The 23060-nt window shown below is 44.5% G+C and overlaps 1 protein-coding gene across 3 annotated transcripts; it reads left to right on the forward strand.

Annotated features, from left to right (window-relative positions):
• Nucleotides 1-709: 709 nt before the first annotated feature.
• On the forward strand, nt 710-21293 carry CEP97 (centrosomal protein 97). Of its 3 annotated transcripts, none has more exons than XM_032973542.2 (12): nt 710-1253; nt 2576-2673; nt 3031-3170; nt 4413-4571; nt 6192-6293; nt 7372-7485; nt 8434-8600; nt 11542-11706; nt 13595-13737; nt 14236-15826; nt 16437-16512; nt 16976-21293. In XM_032973542.2, exons 2-12 carry the CDS (start codon nt 2640-2642, stop codon nt 17954-17956), a joined length of 3672 nt encoding a protein of 1223 aa, XP_032829433.2. In that variant the 5' UTR covers nt 710-1253; nt 2576-2639; the 3' UTR covers nt 17957-21293. The 3 variants fall into 3 exon arrangements, with proteins under 3 accessions (XP_032829433.2, XP_032829432.2, XP_075931104.1); XM_032973541.2 differs by having other exon boundaries at nt 710-1220; XM_076074989.1 differs by having other exon boundaries at nt 710-2673.
• The last annotated feature ends 1767 nt before the right edge of the window (nt 21294-23060 follow it).

The following is a 23060-nucleotide window of genomic DNA, read 5'->3' on the forward strand; positions in this document are numbered from 1 at the left end:
ATACCATACATGCATTTGGATTCCAGTGGGAAGAAACCAGAGCACCTAAGACAACCCATGTACACTAAAGGAATAATCAAAACTGTGCACAGATAGATTAAATAAACTGACAATGTAATCTTAGTTTACTGAGCCCATTACTGTACTGTCATCTGGCTATCTCGGGGCTCATAGCGCATTCGGAAGCGCTTGTGGGTCACCTAACCAGTCACCAACCTCGGCCCTCATTTAGAATTACTGGTCATAGGCAAATGTAGGACGGAGATTTTAAGGTAATGTTTATTGATTCACATGCCATCCTGAACATGTGCACTTTTATGGTCCTAATACAGGTTTTTAGAAAAGTGAACCAAAATTTCAGTCAAACTTTGAAGCTCTCTGATGTGGACCAATCCGTTATAATCAGAGCATGTTTTATGTTTGCATGTTCACTACAAGTGCGTGTAGTTAATGCAGACAGGACTCCTTGAAAAATTATTCTATTTGGTGTTTTAACATATTAACGCCTGTTTTATTGCCAGAGAGGGTAACGTCTAGATTTGAAAGGGTAAAACCTTTTGTTATATGGTGCCATGCGCTCAGTGCAGCACAGAGACCACGTGACGGGTTTGTTGACATCCGGGTCACTTCCGGAGCCCGCGCGGGTGGCGGGGGGGGGGCTGCGGGAGGGGCGCCCGCGCGCGTGCCAAGCGGTAGCCGTCAACGCGCATGCGCAGTCGCTCGATTAACTCGAGCGATTTAAAATATTACGCGCGGCAAACTTTTTTTTCGACGTTTTTGTTACGCCGACGCGGATATAAATCGTCGGGTAAAAATATTTGTAGTGAAAAAAAAGACATTTATTCGACGTTTAAAAAAAATTAAAAAAAAATTGTCTGCCGACCAATGGGGGAGCTCGGGCCGCGGTTGCTAGGCGGCAAGCGCGCGCCAGTGCGGCGCGGCCTGGCGGCAAGCGCGCGCCACGGTTGGGACGTCGTTAGCCCGCGATAAATCGACGCAAAACTTTACACTAAAGCGGCGAAGCAAAAGCAATAATAATAAGTGTCGTGATACGCGTCGTCTGTTAGGGCAGAGCTACGCGGTCGGGAGGAGCCGCCGGCGTCGCGCGTTGCGTTGAAGCCGTCTTGCGCGAAGGAGCCTTGCCGAGTGTGTGTGTGGGGGGCGGTATGAGGCCTCGTGGTGTAGGCCCCAACCGACCACGCGTTAAGGATCTCTCTCAGGTCCGGGTTCTCATCGATTGACAGTCATTCTCGGTACACTGCTGGATGAAGGCCTCCCTCCTCCACCCCCCGCGCCGTGGTTGTCTTGTTAAGTGAGGGTTTGTGGAGCTTGAAAGGGCCTCGCTTGGACCTGGTTCGGATGTGACTCGCCACTGATGTTAACCGTGGCCCGAGATCGAACTCGGTTGGCTTGGTTAAGAGAGCAGCGCGCTAACCACACCTCAGCATAATTGTTCTATTGTTAATAGTATTACTGTATTAGCTTTACTGTCATACAATTGCTGTTATGACTATCAGCGTTATTATTGGTGTACAGAATTTGGATACGTCATTAGCAACATTGAAACATGGAAACGCATCACTTACGCTCAATACTATGATTAGTATTACAAATCTTAATGTTTCATCGATTGTCATTACTGTCATTATTTGTATCTTTACCGTAATCGCTGTCATGACTAGTACTGTTAATATGCACAAATTACGAAATGAAAACACGACCCATAAAACAGCTTGCAATTACATGCAATTGGGCTGCGTGTTTCGGGATCTTTAAAGACAAGAAAATTTGCTGTGGTTTTCACACCTGATGATGATTGCTTGTGTTGCAGTCAAAACGTCGTGAGAATTTTATTGTTTTACATTTTTATTATATTGTTTCCCTTCTACGTGACTTTACCGAAAGAACCAAGAATATGAATCCCTGCAGTCACTAAAGCTTTAAATCAAAAGACGACTTTTAAGTTTAGATAATAAAGAAACAAACGCCTTTTGGCGTCCTCTGGTCCAACACCGTTTTGAGACTAGGCTAAAAAGAAAGCTGCCTCTGGTATGGACCAATCAGTTTCAAAGACAATGCATATGTTTAAAATTTTGATTTAAAGCTTTCGTGACTGCAGTAATTCATATTTTTAGTTCTTTCGGTAAAGTCATGTTGAAGGGAAACAAAATAATAAAATATAACAATAAAAAATTCTCACGACGTTTCGACCATAACACAAACGGTCGTCTTCAGGTGTGTTGGTTTGCATAACGTGACTTTACCGAAAGAACTAAGAATAAAAATGCATATGTTATCAGAGTGTTTTTTTTGTTTGCATTATAACCACAAGTGTTGTGGTTAATGCAGACATGATTCCTTGTAAAATGTTTCAGTTTGGTGTTTTAGCATCTTAACACCTGTTTTGTTGCCAGAAAAAAGGGGAAACCTATTCTCATGAAGAAACATACTCTAAAGTTACATTATTTAGTATCAAATGCTTTGGTCAAGGGTTATATGACCCAATTAAATGTACCCGCAGCCGAGAAGTTTGGATTGGTATAATTGTTAAAATAACCTTTTTTCTTTTTCGTAGGTGGATGTGCAAATACGCACAAGACAATCAGTTAAGCCTCTCGCGGAAAGGACTCTTGTGAATTATGGCTGCGCATTTGGACATCACAGCCAGCGAAGGTAATGTGTTTGAATAAACATCGCACAATAGCATTGGAATGACCTGGATTCTGTCTGTTTATCATCACTTGCTAACCACTCCTTTTGAACCGAGGTGGTAAGCTAGTAAAATGCAATAGTCTACGGTACTGTTGCTCGGAAAAATACTGCTGCCACCAATCGCAATCGGTTTTGGGAGTCGCAGAACATGTTTAATGTGCACGCTATTATAACCACGGAGTGGAAAAAGAGATCGGTGGGACTGCAGCCGACAAGGTTTGAACCACCAACTAACCGCACCGTGATTTTTCCGAATAGCGATATTTCATACCACGCTGACATGGTCGAGGTATGCGTGTCTCTATTTTTTTGTGGCAGGCCGGGTGGTCGACTTGTCGGATCGTGGCCTGGTCCGGTTGTCTGTGGTGTCATTGCCCACGGACGCTTGCACGCTGGTGCTTGACAGTAATAACTTGGCCAAGCTGGACGGTGTGGAGAGCTGCAGGCACCTCATGCAGGTGCGCACGGCACAATCTGCTACTCGTTTGGGATCCTCCTTTGGGCTATCCACACAATGGGGAATGTCAGATACCATCCATGCATCACAGGGTTCTGCAACTATTTTCTGGCGGACGAGGGCTGGTGTCGCGTCGTGTGATAACTTGTGACCGCTGTCAGCACCTCGTCTCCAGGTCTCTCGCATCTTGTGCATCTTTTTTTCTCTTACTAAACTTATATCGCCAGCTCTGTAATCTCTTTTGTATCTCTTCGTGTTTATTTAATCTCAGTCATTTGTATCTCTTGGTCTCACAGACAGCCATATCTTGGCCAGCCACTTCAAAAGCTCTGGCCCGTGGGCAACTAGTTGATGTAATATATAGGATACACAAAGATTAATAGGTGTCAAATGCGTGTATGTATTTGTAAAGCTGTCAGTGATCGTTAAGGATTTTAATGTGGCAAAACATCCATTACAATAAGGGTGTGCTCATTGAATAGGGATACAATTTACATCCATTTATTTACCTGTTGAATATATATACATTTCAACATTTTTTAAAATATAGATTCACTTGAAAGTATATTCACACTGCATTTAAAAAAGTTGAATTGATGATAGCCCATTCTGATGCTGGTCAGTGAAGTATCAACTGTATGTCACAAATATATTACAGATTTAAGTTTATGGAGCTGGGGTGTAACGTATATAATATTGCAACGGTTTTTAATATGTATTCAATGCATATACAGTCATACCTCGGTATATGACTGCTTTGGAATACGTCGAATTTGGTATACGTCGTGTTTTGACGAGAAAAAAATGTCTTGGGATACGTCGTCTTGCTTGGGATACGACGCGCTTGCTAGAACTTGTATGGGTCGAGATGAGTCACCGCGTACCCGCGTATACCCCGTTCACGACAGAGACAAAGCGCCGCTCCTCAGTCTGCCTGCAGATGTCGTTCAGTGCACAACCCTTGCTATAACTCTCTGTGAATTTTCACGTGATTTTTGTCATTTTTATTTATGTATTCATTTTAGTAATAAGTAGTGTCTAAATTATTTAATACAACCCCATTAATGTATAATATGCCATATAAAATATAATTTCTTATACTCTGGAACGGATGATTTACTTTCCCTTTATTTCTTCTGGGAAAAATTCGTTTGGTATACGTCATTTTCTGGAACGAATTAACGACGTATACCGAGATACCACTGTATGAGGATGTATCTGCTTATCTCTCCGTGTCCCTCAGCTGTCAGCTGCTGAGAACAGCCTAGTGCGCATGGGAGGTGTGGCCAGGCTCAGCAGCCTCAAGCAGCTCAACCTTCCTCGCAACAGCATCCCAGCCATTGAGGGCCTCAAGGATCTCTGCCATCTGCAGTGGCTGAACCTTGCCGGCAACAGTATCAAGGTGTGCACAGGCGGGCAGCTGCTCGCCGCCCCCTCCGGGCACTGAGGCTGATTTTTGTCCTTTTAAAAACATGCTTTTAGGTTACTTAGATTATTTGGCTACTGTAAATTTACACGAGACAAGCCACTTCGTTGAGCTGCCACTTGTGGCCAGGTCGCTTCTGAAAAAGAAGATTATAGTTTAGTGGGCTTTACCTGGTAAAATAAAATCGTTTTGTTTGTACATTGTTTTTAGTGATTTGCTTACCTTTCCTATACTTGGCACTCCTATGTTGTTTCTGTTTTATTTCTTGTTGTAACGTTCTGACCCGCCCTTACTAGACATATATGAAAAAGAGCTTCATAGCTCATTGGATTTCTCCAGTATAAATACATATTTTGATTCTCATATACCATTAATGCTGTTGGCATCATGTCAAGAGATATGAACTGTCATATGTAACTCTTGCAGAAAACAGTGCATCACCCACCCCATGTTTCATAGCAGCATCGGGAAGATGACTTGATATGGGGAGGTGTTGATCACCTGGTAATCAAATAGAAAATTTGTCCTCAGAGTGGACATATGCTGAAACGGAAAACCATTCTTAATGCAATGGATGTTTGTGCAGTCATATATTACTTGAGATCTTCAAAATGCTATACCTATGAAACAATTTTTGTTCGTAGATTGCTGAAACTTGAATTTAACGAAGGATCTCAGCAGTGCCACGTTTGTGCTCAGATGTGTTATTAGGATCCTGAGCTACTCGGCCTCCTGTTTTCAATGTCAGGAGGAAAAGGAACCCATAGGCATGAATAGTCTGTTGCAGTTGTATGGAGTTACCATCAGCATGGAGCTTGGAAATGGACGTGACGTTCTTGTGCATTCTCAGGGCAGTGATTGGCACAAACTCCTGTTGCTTTGGCTTGGTAAATGGCACAGCTCATGTTACTGACCATCACTGGAGGGATTTAAGAGTCGACAGTGCCGAGTTTAGACTTGCAGCCTCGCTCATGATTAGCAGTTGTTCAGCTGGGCTGTCCAGCAGGCATGGAACGAGAACATCGGTTTATCATTGAAATGTAAACTTATCCTGGAAAAATACAGTTCAAATTTAATGCATTGGAATCCATTACTTACACTTTTTATGTACTTGCATTGTCTTCAGGCACATGGAATAAATAAAACTGTACAAATCAGACTGCACAAATGGGAATTGAATCTAATTCTAACCCTGAATTGTGACAGTCAAATCCCTGGGGTTGTGTATCTACTATTCAGCTCATTAGTACCGCCTATGCTGAATGTTTTTCTGCGTACTTTGTTTGCCTGACCTCAAATAGCTCGGCTCAATTTCATTTCTCATGGTTGTATCTAATTCTGTAACTTACAGAATGGGATTTCAATTTGAAATCATAATCAAATTTGTAAGAAATATATAACAGCTGTAAGTATTTGACAAATTATGTATCTGATTAAGCGAAATAACGATACATTGACTAATGGGTGGTAGATACGTGATAAGCACAACACGTGGAAAAACCTTTTTAACATTTAGTAAAAGGCATAATTACTTTTCAGACCATAACTTTTGGATTATTAGCGTTGTCTCTAATATGTTGTATTTGTTTCTCTCAGACGATAGAACACCTGAATGGCTGCACCTCCCTGACGTACGTGGACCTATCTGACAACAACATCTCCCACCTGGGCGACATGTCGAAGCTGTCCAACCTACGGGTGTGTCACATGGGGGCACAAGATACACACAATGTGGCGCAATAGCAGCTAGTCTGCTTAGTTAACTATTAAACCATTACTTTTCCTAAAATATTAATCCATGTAATTGCAGCAATTAAAATGTACTATCAGAAACGTGTTGATTCATCTCTGAAGTTGTTGCTTGGAGGCTTCTAGATTGAGTGCTGCCATAATTCATGATCACTTGTAGGTTTGCAGGCTTGGTGTCATTTAAAATGAAGGAACTCCCACCATTCACTACTGTGTGATGCTGCGCAATTGCTGAGCGCCACACGTTCCATGAGGGGACTGTTAAGTGTGGCTCCGGTTTAGTGTTGAGGCTGCGACAGCACTTTTCTTTGCAGCTGTGCTGTGTAGTAATATCATGTAAATGAGTCAGCAGAAGTGTGATGTATAAATTACCACACATGCAGGGTTGCATGTTCAGGTATAATACATTATGTTTATTACAGTAATCATGAGAGGGCAATATGAAAGTTCTTGAAATTCAGGTTTTTATGATTGTTTCACTAATTAAGTTTTTTTAAGTTGTGGTCTGACAGCCTGGGGGAAAACAGGCTGGGAATCATCACATTGCTTTTATGTTGCGTCTTTTACACCTCTTGGTTAGGGGGCAGAAGCCAAAGAATTGGTAAAGACATCAACCAAGCAGTAGATCCAAGCAAGGAGATCTTGTGAACTCACTTATATAGGTGTTGTCCATGTGAATTTTTTAATGACTCTAAAGGGCTAAACATGTCTCTTGCAGAAAATAATGCACATTAGTGACGAATGATTTTGGTCCAGACAGATGGTCATGCAGTAATTAAATTGCTAACTTGCCCCTAGAGATGAGTATAATCCATACATTTCAGTTTTCTTCCACATGCAGAATATTTGAGAAATTGGCCAAATTTCCCAAGTAAGGCTTTCTTTAAATAGTGCCTTAAGAAGTGAGGCTTTCCTTTTTAATATAGAATAATTAATTTACATGAGCATATGACACAATGTATTTTTGATTTATGCACCGTCTAAATGTGACTGCATCTGAATGAATGGTGTTGTGTTCCAAGTGTAGACCCTTCTGCTGCACGGCAACATGGTGACGAGCTTGCGCACTGCCCCCACGCATCTGCCTCCACAGCTGGGCATCCTTTCTTTGGCTGAGAATGAAATCACCGACCTCACCGAGGTGTGTAAAGGCACCCGTTACCCCATCCCCCCCCCCACCCATCGTTCATCACCTCCGCAGTTTCACCCGAGTCACCTCGTGATGCACAGATGGGTGCTGTGAGGCCTCTATGCATGTTCATACACTATCCGTCTTAACACCCACAGTACTAATGAGATACACACCGGCCCACCCATCATTCATCACCTCCGCAGTTTCAGCAGTCACCTCATGATGCACAGATGGGTGCTGTGAGGCCTCTATGCATGTTTATACACTAGCAGTCTTAACACCCACAGTACTAATGAGATACACACCGGCCCACCCATCATTCATCACCTCCGCGGTTTCACCAGTCACCTCATGATGCACAGATAGGTGCTGTGAGGCCTCTATGCATGTTCATACACTATCAGTAATAACTATAGTACTAATGAGAAACACACCGGCCCACCCATCGTTCATCACCTTTGCAGTTGCACCTGAGTCACTTCGTGATGCACAGATGGGTGCTGTGAGGCCTATATGCATGTTCGTACACTATCAGTAATAACACCCACAGTACTAATAAGATACACACTGGCTGGTACAGTCCGACTTAACGTACATTACTGCATAATGAAATTGAAAGTGCTGTCCGTGGCCTGCTATTTAAAGCAACACAAACACATCCTTTATATATCTGCACCTATGCAAATCTGTAGATGCACAGCAATGTTGGAAGTGGTCTTTCCTTCAGACATCAGTTAAATGAGCATAGAGCAGTGTATATTAGGAAGCTACTGGAGCTATGGACTTAGAAATCTAATTTCTTTAGAATTTATTTTTTTGTTGAGTTTGTTGTCCTTCCCCTGCACCTCCGATTAGCATGGTTGGCTACATACGAGGCGAAAGAAGTTCTTCATACATACACACATACGGATGGACCATTTGCTGTAACTGTACGTGCGTGGTGGTTGGTGTCTGCAGATGTCACACCTGTCATGCCTGCGCAGCCTGGAGCAGCTGTCGGTGATGAAAAACCCGTGCATGCTAAGTGCACCCTCAGCGCCAGCCTGCGATCACAGGCCCTACGTGCTCAGCTGGTGCCTGACACTGCGCGTGCTGGATGGGCATGTTGTCACGCAGAAGGAGAGGTAGGGAGTGCCTTGCACGGGGTCACGATGCGGCCACATGTCTATGCTGACCAAAATACCGTGTACTTTGGTATATGTGTAAAGGAGTAGTGGGAGGGAGGGCATCAGCAGGAAAGAACTGGATTACGTCATAGGGTGACGTCATGTTACCCAGAGGGGAGGGGTACTTAAGGAGGACCCTGGGCCGAGGGGTGGGGTCGTTGTGGGGAGCCGAGGAACGGAGGTCTCGAGGGAACGGAAGACACGCCGAACGGAAGATGCGCCGCTCGGCACCGAGACCCTAGGCCGAGGAAAGAGTAGGATTCGTGGGGAGCTTAGGTCAGGATAGGCCAAGGAGTTAGGCGGGTACCGGGACGGTCCACGGGATGGACCATGTGTAGAAGTACCTACCTCTGGTGAAATCCGATGATTCTGTACGTGAGTGTAGTACAGTGAGGGAACAAAGTATTTGATTCCCTGCTGATTTTGTACGTTTGCCCACTGACAAAGAAATGATCAGTCTATAATTTTAATGGTAGGTTTATTTGAACAGTGAGAGACAGAATAACAACAACAAAATCCAGGAAAACGCATGTCAAAAATATTATAAATTGATTTGCATTTTAATGAGGGAAATAAGTATTTGACCCCTCTGCCAAACATGACTTAGTACTTGGTGGCAAAACCCTTGTTGGCAATCACAGAGGTCAGACGTTTCTTGAAGTTGGCAACCAGGTTTGCACACATCTCAGGAGGGATTTTGTCCCACTCCTCTTTGCAGATCTTCTCCAAGTCATTAAGGTTTAGAGGCTGAAATTTGGCAATTCGAATCTTCAGCTCCCTCCACATATTTTCTATGGGATTAAGGTCTGGAGACTGGCTAGGCCACTCCAGGACCTTAATGTGCTTTTTCTTGAGCCACTCCTTTGTTGCCTTGGCCATGTGGTTTGGGTCATTGTCATGCTGGAATACCCATCCACGACCCATTTTCAATGCCCTGGCTGTTGGGAAGGAGGTTCTCACCCAAGATTTGACGGTACATGGCTGCGACCATCGTCCCTTTGATGCGGTGAAGTTGTCCTGTCCCCTTAACAGAAAAACACCCTCAAAGCATAATGTTTCCACCTCCATGTTTGACGGTGGGGATGGTGTTCTTGGGGTCATAGGCAGCATTCCTCCTCCTCCAAACACGGCGAGTTGAGTTGATGCCAAAGAGCTCCATTTTGGTCTCATCTGACCACAACACTTTCAGCCAGTTGTCCTCTGAATCATTCAGATGTTCATTGGCAAACTTCAGACGGGCATGTATATGTGCTTTCTTGAGGAGGGGGACCTTGCGGGCGCTGCAGGATTTCAGTCCTTCACGGCGTAGTGTATTACCAATTGTTTTCTTGGTGACTATGGTCCCAGTTGCCTTGATATCATTGACAAGATCCTCCCGTGTAGTTCTTTGCCTGATTCCTCACCGTTCTCATGATCATTGCAACTCCACGAGGTGAGATCTTGCATGGAGCCCCAGGCCGAGGGAGATTGACAGTTCTTTTATGTTTCTTCCATTTGGCGTGTAATCGCACCAACTGTTGTCACCTTCTCACCAAACTGCTTGGCAATGGTCATGTAGCCCATTCCAGCCTTGTGTAGGTCTACAATCTTGTCCCTGACATCCTTGGAGAGCTCTTTGGTCTTGGCCATGGTGGAGAGTTTGGAATCTGATTGATTGCTTCTGTGGACAGATGCCTTTTATACAGGTAACAAGCTGAGATTAGGAGCACTCCCTTTAAGAGTGTGCTCCTAATCTCAGCTCGATACCTGTATAAAAGACACCTGGGAGCCATAAATCTTTCTGATTGAGAGGGGGTCAAATGCTTATTTCCCTCATTAAAATGCAAATCGATTTATAACATTTTTGACATGCGTTTTTCTGGATTTTCTTGTTATTCTGTCTCTCACTGTTCAAATAAACCTACCATTAAAATTATAGACTGATCATTTCTTTGTCAGTGGGCAAACGTACAAAATCAGCAGGGGATCAAATACTTTTTTTCCCTCACTGTAGTTAATAAACTGTTAGTAGCCCTTACAGAGAATCTCGTCTCCGTGTGAGTTTACACCACTACATATGTTATGCACTCAACATGGGTTATGGCACAGCCCATTACAACAGTGACAGCGTCATGGGTGAGTTGGCAGAAGGTGGCACTGGAGTAAATGTGTAAGGCAGCCTCCTGAGCAGTGTTACACACGTTTGTCAGACATCGCAGGCTTGGCTTCTGCTAAAATGGCTTTCGGGCACGGCTGTGCTTTCCTGTGGTTGTGTATAGGTGCTGCTACTACCTCCTCTGATTGGATGTGGGTGCTGCCAGGCCATATAAGATTGTACGATTTAGCTGTATAATGTAGTATTTAGTTCTTATGTAAAGGTGGATTTTAGATACATTTTGGTAGACCTTTGCCGCACCCACAGAGTTCCCTCTCCTCTATAACAACAGCACAGCACTTGCTTAACGACGTTTTTTTGCATTATGTAGTGAAGACCTTCTACATGGTGTGGTGGACACCAAAGTAAATTGGTTGTCAGTTACTTTTTGTGAGTGCTGCCAGACTGCACAAAAGTCCATCATTACATCAGAAGAAAATTCTACATTAATCGGATTATGTGGGGTTGTGAAGGGGTGTTACAAGCTAAATGGTTGTCACCGTCTTTACATAATGAGGCCTGGTGTGCAGGCATTTAACGATTTACCCCCTCGGCAAATTGTATACAGTTTGCACAAACCGTAAATAACCAATTCTCATACACAATTGAATCCAGGTATTGTGTGCGTGAGAATCAATATGAATTGAATAATTATCGACGCATAGCCTCACAACTAGTGGTTTGTAACTCTTTGAGGCTTCTGTGCTCACCTGGGTTCACTGTTGCATGAATTGCGCTAACAGTGTGCTTGCCTACTGGCTGCAGCTTGAAGGCGGAGTGGCTGTACAGCCAGGGTCGGGGCCGTTCGTTTCGGCCGGGCCAGCACGCCCAGCTGATTGGCTATCTGGCACAGGTGTGCCCGCAGTCCACCTCGCCGCAGCTGATCACCGCTGAGGATGCCAAGCTCCAGAAGATACTCAAACAGCAACAGTGAGAACTCTTGAACTGCCACTTTATAATTATTGAAGGGCATTACAGCGTGTGAAATTTCCCTAATTATTTTCCATAATTTCTGGGCATTCTACAGTTGAAATAATGTGGGCGGATATATTGTTCCGCGTGTGATGGGGTTTTTTGGGGGAACCCCTACGGATAGGAAAGGAACGGCAATCGCACAGCTTGAAGCTCAAATAGAAGTGTGCAAAGCAAAACTGAGCTTTCGTTAGCTGTGTCGCTGCGCTGAGCAGAACCACCATGCCAGCCAGTCCTAGTTCTATACTGTACAATTACTAACGTGGTATTAGATGTGCATTCTATAATTGTGATTTTCAGTTTAACACGTACGCTTTTGCGACCAATATCATCCGTAATAGAGGTTTTTTGGGTTAGATCGCGTAAATATATAAATGTGTCATTAAAACCTGCCACCACCCGACACAGCCAACTAGTATGGGTTGTCACGTAAACAGAACATGCCAGGCAGGATGACAGGAATCCAGGCAGGAAGTCGTCAAGAAAGCTGTTTTCTAATATGTATGAAAAGTAGTTTAAATAACATTACAGAGCTGTCTTCTCTTCTTTAGTTCCCTTCTGGCTTTTAGAGATGATGGGGCCAAATGAGATATTTCCATCTGTTCCTAACTTCAAAATTAACCAAATTATTTGATGATACCGCAGCTTCGATTAGCATGGTTGGCTATGTATGGTGCGAAATAGGTTCAACATACATACGTACAAGTACACATTACAAAGAAAAAAACTCAGAACATTCATCAATAACACTGTTAGAAAAAAGCATATACATGAAAACCTCCATATTTCGGTGTTTCATAATTGGTAATTGGGGATATTTCGCACGGCTGCGCTTTTGGCATATATACAGTATTAGTAATTCGCCATGAGCCAAATTGCCGTACCGAATGGTCCAATTTCGGCATACACGTGGAGCGACACCGCGCGCCACGATCAAAACAATGACTCATTCTGGTGGCGGCGTGCATGGTGAGCGTTCGTGCAGACCTGTTGGATTGGACTTTACCTTGTTTATACACTGTGTGCATGCCAACCCTCTTAGAATCTAAATTTCATCTACACCTACATCAAGTCAGTAATATAAAAGGACCAAAGTATAAATCCCTCAGTCTGCAAGACAAATCCAAAGTGTTGGATAGAATTGATGCAGGTGTGTCAATGCGTATGGTGTGTGAAGAGTTTGAAAAACAAATTAGGAAAAAATAAATATTGGGGCAGGAGGCACTGGGGAGTACCATTGTACATCATTCGGAATATTGGATAATTCGGCAAGACCAGAGCCCCATATGTGTCGAATTAACAAGGGTTTACTGTAATACTCTCTGGTTCTTTCGGTACCGTCACGTAGATAGAAAAAATAATAAGAGAAAACACGACGTTTCGGTCGCAACACAAGCGTCCATCTTCAGGTGTAATAGGCGACATTTTGGCGAGAGGGTATCTCTGGCTTCTCCATTGTGTTATGAAGAATGGCCATTGCCTGAATTTTGTTTGTATACTTTTTGTTTTTAAGGCAGTGTTATTGACGAATGCTCTGTGTTTTTCCTACCTTATACCAGTTTACAAGCTCTATATGCGCTATATTTGGTTTTCATGCAAATAACCGAGGATATGAACTGGGGCACTCCACTCAGTGTATTTTGAGATACGCGGTAGTTCGATGCAGCGTGTAATGTTTGCAGCGTTTTTCAAACGCCATCAAAGTTTTAAACAGGGTACATTTCTGAGGTACAGAATGTTGCCTTCATCTGCCATTTATAATTCATCACTCTATAGACTTGATTGAAACAGAGAATATCTCAACTAGAGTGCGTGGTTTTTTTCCTCTCCTCTCTGAATGACACAGGCGCCACCAGAAGGAGCTGATGGAGGAGCTAAAGCAAGAGCGGCATCGGAGTCTCTCTTTGGAAGCTTCCCAAACACCGTCATCCCTCAACCCTGGAGACAGCAGCAGCCTCACGTACAGCGAGCCTGCTTCCGAGACGCCAGGTGCTGTCACTCGACAATGCAGTGACTCCTGAGTAAACACAACTGTGCCTCTCTTTTGCCTGTCTTGTTTAAAACACTTGTTGAGCGTGCTCCACACGGATATAGTTTATGGTAGAACTAATCAGCTTGGTTACACGGCCATTGCAATGTTTTAAGTAGTGAGGAATCATTCTGGAATATAATAAAAGTGGTATGCATATGTCATTGAATGTGTATACTGTTTTGCTTTCATATCAAAAGTTGATTTGAACTGATATGTTAAAAGTATTGTTTATATGGAATGTATTATGAAGTTTTAGCATCCATCAAGCACAAAAACATTTAGTTCCATGTGTTGGTGAACAGCACATAGCAAGCAGGCATACAATACTTAACAGGAGCATACAATACTTAACAGCTAATATATCCTGCCACTGAAAAAATAACATTTAGCTGTTTAGGTACGTCCACTTTCTAATCACATTTGCTCATGCCGGTGTTTGGTGGTGGGTCTCGCAGACAGGCCCATTAAGGTGAACTTGTGGATGGGCGGAGGGGGTCTGCACGAGAATGCGTCCCCAGCCCTTTCACAGCGGACGGCGGCGTCAAAGCTCGGCGTGCGCCCGGTCATCTCCGACCTGCACCTCGAGGACGTACACTCGGAGGACGATCGGCTGGGCTCCAGCATGCTGTTGTCGGAGTCCACCTTTATGATGTGCCCCAGCTTATTACCGTCGCCCAAGTCCGGCGAACCAGTGGGCGTCGCGTCAAACGGTGCCCGGACTCCGTTTCAACAAGCCCCGAAGCTTGAAGACAAATCCCTGCGTCCTCGGCAGTCTCCTCAAACGGAGGTGGTCGTTCAGAAGACGTTGCCGCATAAACGGAGGCAGTTGCCTTCGGTGCAGGGGTTGAGCGGGAAAGTATCGGCGCCTTCGCAGGCAGGTGAGGTTTCGAGGCTCGGTAGCGAGGCATACGGTCGACCGTTCTTGAAAGGAGCTCCGACATTCAAGTCGTCGCTACACGAGGGAAAGAAAATTGTGTCAACCCAGAGAGATGTCAGCACGCCTTCTCCATGCTTGCAAGAAGTTCACGAAGAGCACAATGATAGTAAATGGACACTCAATGCTCAGGTGGAGAGTGTGTCAAGTCTCAGGTTAGCATCGTCTGCCGCTGTTCATCTAATGCAGCACAGGGACACACACGAGTTGAAAGTTGGAACAAAAGCACAAATTAACAGCCTAGGTAGCAAAGCTTTTCAGGAAACAGTGCCGCAGAAAGATGTGGAAAAAGCATTTCAAAAGAGAGGGGAGCACTTGAATAGATTCCCTATTGCTGCAAGCTTTGCACAATTGTCCCCTGAAGAGAAGAGTTGTGGTGAAGAGCAGCACAACAGGTCAGATGCATGCAATGCCTTGCAGCGAGGAAACCACACCAGGAACATCAACGAACCTGAAACGAATGTCCACGGCAAGTCGCGTAGCCGATTGCACAATGACGAAGTGAGCCCTGCTTCCCTGCCCTGTGTTAAAGCTCTTAATGGAGGCTCCCTTGCAGACAATGGATCCTCCGTTCATAAAAATAGTGACAATGCTTTTTGTACGGTGCCTTCAGCAACCGTGGCATCCAGCGTTCAGTTCTTGACACGTGCAGACAGGCAGATGGATTGCACAGAAGCCAACGCAGAGCACTTGGTTGGTGAAAAATCCCCTGACCGTGGTGGTGGACATTCACCAAGAGTGACCGACAAAAGCACAAGACGGCACAATGTGAAGCCTGGCTTGCCAACTGAGTGTGCAGCGGGAGAGATGGCCCCTTGCACGGGAGAAGCATTCGAACCGATTGGTCGTGAAAGTCCTGCGAGCCAGGAAAGCTGTTCACCCTCGGGGGGGCGTAGTAACATCGGCGGTGGGGTGGCTGTGAAGATAGGTAGGGAGGCAGGGCCGGTGCGAAGCTTCGGGCCGCGTGCAAGAAGCGCCGCAGTTCGCATCCAGGCAGCGTGGCGTGGCTACCGTGCTCGCGAGCACGACGAGCGCGTGCGGGCGGCCCGTGGGGAGATGCGACTGAGGCGCCTGCAGGAGCATGTGGTGTACCTGGCACAGGAGCTGGAAAGGTTCGTCTCTTTCCTCGCATGAAGCCGAGGGAGCCACACTCCGAAACACCATTGTTATTCCTTACGCCTTCGTTATGACCCTTGTCGGCAGCTTTGTCATCATCACCTCATTTTTAGTTATATTAGTACATCGTTGCCCATGACCAGAATGCACCCGATCCCATCAGTTGTCGAGCTGAGCAGACTTGACCCCGGATAGCGCTTGGATGGGCCATTATAATTAAACAAGTTTTCAGAGGGCTGCGGAGCTACATTGCAAACAGCAGAGGTTAATGCAACAAATCAATAGTATGGTCCTATTCTCCCAGGTCTGCTCACTGCCTCCACCATCCTGAACTTATCAGTGCAGTATGGTTAAATAACACACGCATGACCTGAATAGTGTGGGGAGGCCCTAATTCAGCAGTGGGTTGACATGCACATATTAGTACACCGATATATTGGGTTTGGATTCGCTAATACCAGAGTTTGGACAGCCTCTGCGCATGGTCTTGCAATGTACATTTGGTCACCATATCAGTGGTATTTACGTTTTCAGGACACATCACGTAACCCAACAATGTGCCTGATATGAATAATTCCTCTTTTTCTGGTGCGTAACTTTCACCAGGCTGAGAAGCATGCACGAGGCGGAGAGAAGGGAGCGGCTTGTGCAAACTGAAGCTGTCAAGTATCTGTGGAGTCAGGTGCGGGTTCATCAGTTATTCAGTCGTCTTTGAATTTGAGGCTGTAATGTCACTCTTTGTGTGCCATTTTGTGACGTGTGTGACCATGCATTATGTTTTTCTTAAATGTACACTAAGATCCCCGTATAGCCTTAACAGACTGTTGGGGAAGTGCTGTTCGCGAGCACCTATGAAGGCCGGCATGGCACATGAGGGTATGGGTGGCCAGCACCACGCCCGGCCGCCAATGTCTCCCCAGTAATGTTTTTACACACCGCAACAGGTACTCATTTGAGGCCGAGTTGACCTAGGGGAGGCCCAGGACCGGTTCAGATAATCGTCACTGGTGTTGGCCGTGAGCGGGAATCGAACTCGGGTCACAGGGTTTGTAGCGCAGCGTGCTAACCGCTACACTACCGCTCCCCACTTAAATGTACAACTATCTTCATCACAAGCTGCTGTTTTGTGTTGATTGTTTTAACAGGTGCGCACCCTACACGAGTGGAAAGAAGAGTTCACTCAGTCGATCCGTATGCAGTCGACGTTCGCCGGCCAAAAACCTGAATCTCAGGAAGCCCTGCCTTTAGCAAATGAGTGGTCTGCACAAGGCACCGCCGACAAGGAGAGTGCAGCGTCTGTTGAAAGCGAAGCTTCTGACTCCGACAGCTCGGATGACAGCGATTCCAGTGGCTGGTCGGAGGGAAGACCGGAGGACACCCCAAGCCACGCTCCTCATGGTGTGGCAGTCCAGAGCTCCCCCAGTGATGGGGAGCCCAGTCTCACTCAAGAGTACCTTCATTCGGTGCAGCTGATGGTGGAGGAGGAGGAGAAGGAGGAAATGGTGCCAGAGCCCGAAGGATCGGTCAATTGCACCCTCAACTATGAGACATCCGTCGACCTGTCTGGGCAGCTACCTCAGGATGATTTGAGCGAGCGATCGCCAGTCGGTGGTCAAACTCGCCCTGAAGCTCTCACTGCGGGCGTTCCAGCAGACACTGTGACCACAGCCCCTCCTGGTGAAGTTCTGCCATCTGCTGAGCTGTCTGCAGAGAGCAGATCGGCGGATGCAGTGGCAGAAAACGGATCGGTGGACGTCTCGGAGGCGTCTTCAGGGTTCCGAGTGCCCAGCCTTGTGCCAGACAGTGCCACGTGCGGTTGTGAATCAGACGTCCACGCTGTATCTGATGAAGCAGGCCTGGATCTTCCCAAGGCTGTACCGCCACCACCACCTCTGTCGCCGCCTGAAGTTGGCGTGCCTCCTGTTGCCGCTGGCACGGTGGGTGCAGACGACATCTCTCTTGCTGTGGAGAATGTGCCAGGGGGGCAAGCCCTGGGCGTTTCTGTTGATGCAGATGGACAGGATAGATTGCACCAACTCGCGCAAACAGAAACACCAGTTTCCAAGCAAGCCATGTCGCTCTCACGAGCCTCGAGCGGGCACAGCAGTTTGGTGAGCCTGGTATAAAACCAGCGAAGGGTTTTACAATTTAAATGAGTGCCTGCTACAGCTGAAATATATTTTCCCTCAGAATAATTGCCATTTAACAAGTGCCTTGGTTTTGCTGTCATTATACTATGCTGTTTTGGAGTGCCATCGTGTGTGCAGGCTTATTCAAGTGTGCCGCTTTATTTAAATGCCTGGTTGTCCATTGTGTTTTTTTGGGTTGCGCGTTCTCTTGTATTGCAAGTCTGTCATGTGGATGTGAATGCTGGTGTTGGTGATGGATGTGGGTATTTATGTGGATGGGATTGTGAAGAGTGGGATATTGAAGCTCGGTCAGTTTGTCACACACATTGGCAGACTTTCCTGTATTCAAGTCCCTTTAAATCGTACATCTTGATTTTTTTTATTGAAGGCACTTCTTTTCCCAGGAGGTAGCTTTTCCAGAAGGAAAAAAACAAGCAATATGTTGAAAAATAAATGTTTCATTCACATGTTCATATTCAAATATACACATACCTTTATGACATTAAGCTTGTGTGCTTGCTTGACTGATTTGTTAGGATATTGTTTGGCTCGTGCCATTACAATTGTATATTTGCAATCTTGCAGTGATTTATGGTTGTAGTTTCATAAAAAAATGTACATGCAAATCTCAAAAACTAAAGTCTGTAATTTAACCTGCAATAAGGTAGCAAAACGGAAACTGCAAGTGAAGTTACAGGCATGTCTCGCTCAACGAGCTAAATATGCGAACATTGCCCGTTAAGAAAAAACTCGTTAAACAATCGTCGTTTTCCCATTGACTCCAATGTTAAAAGGTGAGTTGGGTTTCAGCCCCATAATGTGCCACTCCTGAATTACTTTTTTGAACGTGAGAAATACAAATGATAATTTTAAAATAAAGTAGTAAAAACACCAACACATGAAGAACCACAATGGTTGCAGTTGCCTATCCTCAGCACCTGAAATTAATTAGCGCTGCCACTCACCCCTTCCTGACCGAGTGCAACCGAGGCAGGCCCCCTTCCCCCACGGCGAATCGCGCACGATGCACAGCTGGTCAATTGCAGGCTGCAGTGCGCCCCCTTTGCCTCCGCTCGTTGCGCGAACATTTGCTCGCTTTGCGAACAAATTGGTCAATTGAAATTGCTCGTAGTGAATTCTTCGTAGAAAGGATGCTCGTTAACTCGGGCACACCAATATTGTCTCGTGTTCTTTACCTCTGTAATTTTGTTGGCGCCATGAGGCAGGGCGGGCAAGCATTTACGTACGATTTGAATATCACGATGCTTAAATTATTTTTAATGCACATTGAGTTATACTAATCGATTGTAATTAATGAATTGAACAATAATTGCATGGCTAAACGTTGCCTTGCGCTTCAGCCCCAGAAAGTGGATGAACTCCAATTGACTTGGACACAGCGGTCGTCATTGATGGAGGCCTTGGTAATTTGCGGGGAGAGCTGTCCAAGAGTTTGACAAAAAATGTCTGTTTGGGCTGATCCATGGATAGTTCTCGACTGCAGATTCACCAACAGTAAAATTGGTTCTCTCAATGACTCCGACTTCTTTCCATTACCCTCGATGAAATCTCCCTGGGGTAGACTGCTTCGTTTGAGCTGTATTGAGGATTCGCATAACTTAGAACTGAAAGAACCAGAATAAGTCTACATTATAGACTGCCAGTACGCTCACTCAGGTGAAGAACCAGGCTACAGTCTACATTATAGACTGCCAGTATGCTCACCGAGGTTAAGAACTAGGCTACAGTCTACATTATAGACTGCCAGTACACTCACCCAGCTTAACCATTGCTACAGTCTACATTATAGACTGTCAGTACACTCGCCAAGGTTAAGAACCAGGCTACAGTCTACATTATAGACTGCCAGTACAATCACCCAGCTTAACCATTGCTACAGTCTACATTATAGACTGCCAGTACACTCACCAAACTTAACCAGGCTACAGTCTACATTTTGACTAGCAATCCACTCCGATTAAGAACCAGGCTACAGTCTACATACCTCGTTTTTTATTCACTTGTGACTTTACCGAAAGAACCAAAGAATATAAATTCCTGCAGTCACGAAAGTTTTGAGTCAACATTACAATTTCTCCCAATGTGTTTTTGTCCAATTGGAGAATATTTGGTCCACAGATATCAATCTGTCGAATTGCCCCGGTGTTTACAGGCTTTGATGAAAGCATTTAAAAATTGGGGCAATGGCTTACAGGTGGCTTATTTCGCTATTCGCGCTTTTGTCAATGCCACATTTTTCAGCAAACAAGAACACAGACATTGAACATTGCGAGTACCCTACGAAAGCTATTTAAAAAAATCGGTGTTTTGATGTTGTGTAGGTCACATTTATGAACCTGCAATAACTAGTTCTTCAGTGAACCTTCCATAATATGCACTTCATAATTTTAGTTTGCAGTTAAAAAATGTGTTGGCCTGCTGTAAGGCAGATTGACATTAGCAAACAACTGGGAGCTCAACACAGTATGTGTGCTAGTTACGGAACGCAGTCTACCTCTGGATAATCGGAGCCACAACTGCTGTAAGGTCGTGTTAAATATGAACTTGATAAAAACCACACTTGATAGACATTACAGTTGTTTAATCGTTGACAAACCATTGTGGCTTTAAAAAAGCACTTAGGGCAGTGTGACCAGATACATGCAGATGGTGTGCAATGGAGAAACAAGGTGCTCTGACACCACGTTCCTTATTTTCAAGTTTATGCCTCGTGTTTACTGTGCAAGCGAAAATGATTCCGGTCCGAGTGTTTTTTTGCAAATGAGCTGCTGGAGATGTTCACTGCAAGAGTTGATAACAGGAAGCACATGTGGTTGACATTTACTGGGACATTTGCAAACTATGAGTGGTTGCATCTTCTGTTGCGAACTGCTATTCGTTCCTGCATTTTTCTCCAAGCCGCACAAGTCAATGATTTGAATCATACATTCGCTCTAAGCTGTAAGTCATTGATTTGAATTGTACATTCAAAACGAGAGGAGCATTTGTAGTTCTGTAGTGTATACGCACTTGTGAGCATGCAATCTTTTTCGAGACCACGATACTTTTTTTCTTGGACTTTTTTAAAAGGCACTGATCGCTTAGTGGCATCAGCCTGACGTAGAAAACTATCTGCCAGAAAAATAATGCATTTTTAGATGGGAATTCAAGCGTTCAGTAAGGGGCATTGGTTTGAATTCTATGCTGGACCATGATGTGCCTTGAAATTGTTGTGCTGTGCGTTTGGCTCACGACAGCTGTGCACCGTGACGTTGAGCTTCTAATAAAATTGACTGTCATTGCACAGTGTGGTGCTTTTCAAGCACTTCAAATATTCGATTGTTTTATACCAAGTATTTTTTCATAAGAATATTTAAATATATTCCCTTGGCTCTTTTTGTGCTCTTTGCCCCTTAACCTCCAGTATCACTTGAAAAAGAAGAGTGGCATCCGAATAGCCACCTCTGGCGAGATAACATTTCGGTGGCGAGATGTCAACTCCCTCGCATGGTCTACAGGAGATCGTACCCGACGCCTGTATATTTTGAATTTGCGTGTTCTCCCCGTGGTCGCGTGGATTTTTATCCAGGTCCTCCGGTTTTTCCCTCCACATTTAGAATCAATGTGGTTAGGGTATTTGGCTACTATACATTTCCACGTGATAAGCCACTTCGTCGAGCAATCAATGAAGTGGCTAGATTGCTTCTGAAAAAGGGCTACATAGCTCAGTGGGCCTTATCTGGTAAAATAAAAAGTTCTGTTTAGTTGTCTAAGTTTAGTTTATTTTGGAATGCTACATGAGGCCTAACTAACAAACAGCCCCTAACTCTTAATTTGCAAACGCCATAATCAATGTCGGATCAACTTAAAATACCTGGGAGCAATTATCACTGATGGGAAGGCTAAAGGGTAGCAACAGTAATCCTTGCAAATATGGATACCATATGGAAAATAAATGTTAACACATCAATAAAGATTTAATTCTTTCAGGAATTGAGGTCAGTGGTTTTGTATGCATGTGAAGATGGATTCTGCCCGCTGAAGATGAAAAAAGAACAGGCTTTTTCAATTATTTTTTAAAAGTAATTATGAATGGATAGGACACCTAATTAAAATGTATGCACCACAGTTGCTGCCCAATCAGGACACAAAGGATTACTTCTATCTGCCATTAAACTAGGAAAACTAAAGTTCTTTGGGTATATCAATCGATGCAGAAAAGGCTATACAAAACAATACTACAAAGCACCACCGGACATTGAGGGAACTAGAAAAACGGGGTGCTTTAGGAGACGAAGTCAGAACATCGCAGACTGGGCAGGCTTATACCACACCCAGCTGTTTTGTGAGGTTAAGGATCAGGAAAGGTGGAGGGAGATCATGATCAAAGCTGCCAGCGCAGTGCCCAAAAGACCTCATCATCAGACTGGTCATGGGAGACGGATAATGAACGCACAGAATTAAGACCCACAGCGGATGGATTGAGACATCGACCACAACATCACCATGGCATTTGAATACCACATTCTCCAAAACATGTGCACATGAATGTACTGTGAATAAAAAAAATATTGTATCCAGTTTAAAACTGCTGGGAATACTTAAAACAGGATGAAAGACATTTGTCAAGCGGAAACACCCACGTTCATAATACCTGATTTGCATGTGAAAAAAGGCACTCGTGAAGTCAGAAGGATTTGGGGAATTCCACAAAATAATTGCAGGGTGGTACAGCAATTTTCTGGATTTCTGTTCTGTTTCATTTATACTTGGGCTTGTTTGTATGTATCTAATCTAGTGAGACAACCATGGCTAACAGCGAGAAATTCTCATCCATTACAAAAGACTTAAAATATATCCAGGACCTGAAACTAAAAACTTTTATTTTACAAGGTAAGGCTCACTTGCTCTTTTTCAGTAGCGATCTGGCCACAAATGATAGCTCAATGAAGTGGCTAATCACGTGGAAATTTAAAGCAGCCAAATTCTCTAAACGCATGTTTCTAAATATAGAGGGAAAAACCGAAGGCCCTGAAGAAAAAAATCAACACAGTGGGGAGAACATGCAAACTCTAAATATACAGGCATCAGGATCGAATGT

Source organism: Petromyzon marinus, chromosome 51 (genome assembly GCF_048934315.1).
Source record: "Petromyzon marinus isolate PM22_M1 ecotype Great Lakes invasive population chromosome 51, UKy_Petmar_22M1.pri1.0, whole genome shotgun sequence".
NCBI lineage: Eukaryota > Metazoa > Chordata > Hyperoartia > Petromyzontiformes > Petromyzontidae > Petromyzon > Petromyzon marinus.